Below are 4,373 nucleotides of genomic sequence, written 5' to 3' on the forward strand. Positions count from 1 at the left end.
GACGCACCATGTTCCTCACCGCTGTCCTCCTCCGCGGCCGCATTCCGGGCAGGCAGTGGATCGGGAAGCACAGGCGGCCGCGGACCGTGTCTTTCCAAGCGAAGGAGAATATGATCCGTCGCCTGGAGGTGGAGGCCGAGAACCACTACTGGCTGAGCATGCCCTACATGACAGCGGAGCAGGAGTACGGCCACGCCGCAGAGCGAAGGGCCCAGGCTTTTGAGGCCATCAAGGCAGCAGCCACCTCCAAGTTCCCTAAGCATAGATACATTGCAGACCAGCTAGACCATCTCAACATCTCGAAGAAATGGTCCTAACCCAGAATCGACACCCTTCAAGATCATGGATAATAGACTGCTCTGTCCTTACTTGGTCCTGGAGCTGAGAAAATGTAATTTATGTACCAGTGTGACCCCATGGACCAGTATCTTATTAAAGCAAACCTGATTAATAAAAAAAAGAAAGAAAGAAAATATGAATCAAAGCTCAGAATTCACCCTTTTCCGGGAGAGCTGGGCAGAGAGGCCAGCAACAGTAGATGTGTACAACAATGAGGGTGGGCGGTAAGCTGTGTGTAGATGTCAGTGGGGTATTCCCCTGGAAAATGGGAATCAATTGTTGTGACCGAGCTCCACGCAACAGTGTTCGCTCGGAGGTCTTTACTTCCTGGGATTCTTCCCTCCCCGTCCCCACGCACTCCCTGTTCCAGGACCACACATCCGTGTCTTGTGCCCCTCTCTGACACGTGGTCACCTCCAGCACACCTCACACACACTCTGTGTTCAGAATGTCTTGTCACCCTCTTTGACAAGTGGCCAGGTGCTAGGATCCAAGGCGTGCAGACTTTAGCTCCACGCAGAGCAAGTACAAGCTCGGACTCGGGTATTTTCACATCTGCTAGACAGTTTTCCCACCTTTTAGTTGGTCCCTTCCCCACTTTTTTTTCCACTTCTTTTTTTTTTAATTGGATATTTTATGTATTTACATTTCAAATGTTATCCCCTTTTCCCCCACTCCCATCCCCCCGCTTGCTTGTATGAAGATGCTCCCAGTCCCACCCACCCACTCCCACGTCAACACCCTGTTAATATCTCTGACAACAACCATCTCTAACATTCCAAACCCACCGAGGAGATCTCGTCTCCCCTCGGGACTGTGTACTGGTATATTTAGCATGGTTTTCCAAAACGAGACACACCCTTTTCTTCTTTGAATTTTCACCGTGGATTTCAATCTCGGTATCGCTTTAAGTTTGCGCAAAACCCCAACCCACCACCACCTTAACCTAGCAGAGGTGCCCCTCAACCAGATGAAGGCCCGGGAGGTGGTGGCTGCAGAGAAATCCTCTTCCCTCGTCCCAGCCCTACACCCGCCCTGCTGTTTGGAAAGGGAGCAGGTTGGTGAGCAGATTGGGTCAAGGAAACCTGCTAGGTGGGCAGGATGCAGAGGGAGCTAGGAATAGGTTGGGGGTGAGGGTGGGGGTGGGGCTGGGATGGGCAGAGCGTAGCACTAGGTACTGAGGCTGGCCCCGGAGTCTTCAGTGCCTTGTCCTTGAGCACGGCCTTGTGAGATCTGGAGCGCAAAGTGGCTTCCTCTGATGTTAGGACGATAATCTCGAAGAGCCCGTGAGATGGCTCGGCAAGCAAAGGTTGGTAACCTTGAGGTTGATTCCCAGGCCTCACATGATGGAAGGGATGAATCAACTCCCTAGAGCTGTCATCTGGCCTCCACAACTGTGTGCACGTACGTGAATGCACACTCTTATATGCTCAGGGGTGGGGGGGTGGGGTACGATTAGCCAGAATATATTGTAAAGGGTATTCAATGATTACGCACCTCCCCTAAAGAGTCCCCACAGTACTCTTAGGCTCCTTAATGACAACTATCTTGATGTGGTCTGCATGTAGCTATAGGCTACAAGTTCCCTCGGAAGCCAAGGTGTTGGGTCCCCTGGAGCTGGGGTTTCAGACAGTTGTGAGCCACAGGACATGGCGAGACTAGAACTCAGGTCCTTTGTAAGAGCAGGAAATACTTTTAACCAATGAGCTGTCTCTCCAGCCCCCAATTTATCTCTCGTAAAAAGATTTATTTTTTATTACTGTTGTATTGAAGTTATGTGCATGTCCTGTGTCTGCGTGTAAATTTGTGAAAGTGAATGCAGGTGCCCCGGGAGGCCAGAGGCATCGAAGCCCCTGGTGCTAGGATTGTTGTGGTTTTGAGCCTGACAATGTGTGTGCTGGGAACTCACGTCCTCTGGAAGAGCGAAAGGTGTTCTTAGCCCCTGGCTCAACTCTGGGGCCCCCTGATGACATCTTAGACTTGGCTCAAGAACAATCAATAAAACCAGAGACACTCCAGAATTACTTCAGAATAACTCTTTAAATATCACAACATGTCTTAGTGAGACTAGGGAATATAGTTGTAAGGTCTTAGACTTAGCGAAGGGTGTTCAGAGCGCTTCCGGGGGCGGGGGCGGGGGCGGGGGTGGGGTGGGTGAGCTGGAAACAGTAGAAGGAGTGAGGTAGGGCTAACTCTCTATGAGTTCAGGGTGGCTTCTTCATCCGGAACATTCTTGTCCAGTATGCGCAGATCTGCACCAGGAGAGCAACGGGTGGGTTAATTTTTAATTAATGTTACTTACTAGCATGGTATGTGTGGTGATGGTAATGGCAGTGGTGTGCGTGTGTGTGTGTGTGTGTGTGTGTGTGTGTGTGTAGGGGGTACAAGTCTGTGCCACGGTGCATGTATGGAGGTCAGAATTAAACTGCATTAAACTTCGTGGAGTCAGTTCTCCCCTTTCACCTTGACTTGGGTGGTGGCAATCAAACCCCAGTTATCTGGTTTTCTGGGCAAGTGCTTTACCCTCAGATAGCTCAGAGCCATCTCACCCCAACAGGTGTGTTTTAATTGCTCTACCACACTAATGGCACAGAGGCCCTGTCTGGGCCTCTCAGGCTCATTTACTGTGTTCTAACCATCTCTGTTTCACTGGAGACTGAGTCGCTCACTGAATCTGGAGCAAGGCCAGCAGTCAGCAAGCAGCACCGATTCTCTGCCTCCACCTCCCCTTCCCCACAGGACTGGAGTTATGGACTAACACGGGAGTTTTTATACGGGTACTGAGGATCTGAGCTGAGGTCATCATGTTTGCAAGAGCTGGAACCCTCTGAGTTTTTCTCCCCAACCCCAACATACATTTCTCAAAGGGGCTGATACAGTTGGAATAAAACTATGGGGTATCGGTTTCCAAGACTTGAACTGTGACTGAAGGAAGAGTGTTCACTTGGACAGGGAAAGTACTGAGATTCAAGGGAGACGAGGTATTGGGTGAAGTTCCCACATGGGAAGCCTGCAGAGCTGCAGGAACACACGCCGAGATCATTCATGGTTAGAAGCAGGAATGGGAGCCAGGTGTTGGTGCTTTCTCCTTTAATCCCAGCACTCAGGAGCCCGATCCCTGAGTTCAAGGCCAGCCTGGTCTACAGAATGAGTTCCAGGAGACAGGGCCGCACAGAGAAACCCTATCTTGGGAGGGGCAGTATGTTCATGTATGGGGTGCATATCCCACACTTGGATAATTTTATTCTTTTTACAACTTATTTACTTATTTAAATGTATCCTTTTTAAAAACTGATGATTGATTGATTGATTGGCTTTTAGAGACAAGGTCTGTCTATGTAGTCCTGGCTGTTCTGGAATTCACTATGTAGACCAGACTGACCTCCAGCTCACAGAGTTCGGCCTGCCTATACCTCCCAGATGCTAGGCCTAAAGGTGTGCAAGGTATGCACCACCACATCCAGCCATTACCTAGTGTAAACCTTACACTGTGGAAAGCATCCAGCCATTACCTAGTGTAAACCTTACACTATGGAAAGCAATCAATACACAGAGACAGCCCCTGTGCACCTGGAGCTTATGTTGGACGTGGTTTACTTTACTTTGCTTATGACCAGAGTCTTCTGTTGTCCCAGGATGACCTTGAACTCACTGTGCACTTGAGATCAACCTTGAACTCCTGATCCTCCGGCTTCTACCTCCTAAGAGCTCAGATCTAAGGTGTGTACCACTACACCCGGTTTGGTTTAACAGATCGATTCATGAGCCGGAAATAGAAACATGTAGAGCCACGGAGATGATGGTTCAGTGGGAAAAGGGGCAGGCCACCAAGCCTGGCACCTTGAGTTGAACCCCCATGGGATCCACAGGTGGAAGGAGAGAACCAAATCCTCTAGGTTGTCCTAACCTGACCTTCCCGTTCACACTGTGGAAGTCACGAACACCAAACAAACACAAACAAACGCACACTAAATAAATACTGGAGAGATGGCCCGACAGCTAAGAATGCATACTGATCTTGTAAAGGAGCTTGG

The 4,373-nt window shown here is 49.7% G+C and overlaps 1 protein-coding gene across 1 annotated transcript; it reads left to right on the top strand.

Moving 5' to 3' along the window:
- Positions 1-6: 6 nt before the first annotated feature.
- On the top strand, positions 7-460 carry LOC116889786 (ribosomal protein 63, mitochondrial). The gene has a single exon (XM_032890636.1). It carries the CDS (start codon positions 9-11, stop codon positions 315-317), a length of 309 nt encoding a protein of 102 aa, XP_032746527.1. The 5' UTR covers positions 7-8; the 3' UTR covers positions 318-460.
- The last annotated feature ends 3,913 nt before the right edge of the window (positions 461-4,373 follow it).

The sequence above is a fragment of the Rattus rattus genome, unplaced genomic scaffold (assembly GCF_011064425.1).
Source record: "Rattus rattus isolate New Zealand unplaced genomic scaffold, Rrattus_CSIRO_v1 flattened_line_153360, whole genome shotgun sequence".
Classification (NCBI taxonomy): domain Eukaryota; kingdom Metazoa; phylum Chordata; class Mammalia; order Rodentia; family Muridae; genus Rattus; species Rattus rattus.

What these genes read in the sequence shown, in the direction of transcription:
- LOC116889786 (XM_032890636.1), top strand. Translation starts at nt 9, where the DNA reads ATGTTCCTCACCGCTGTCCTCCTCCGCGGCCGCATTCCGGGCAGGCAG.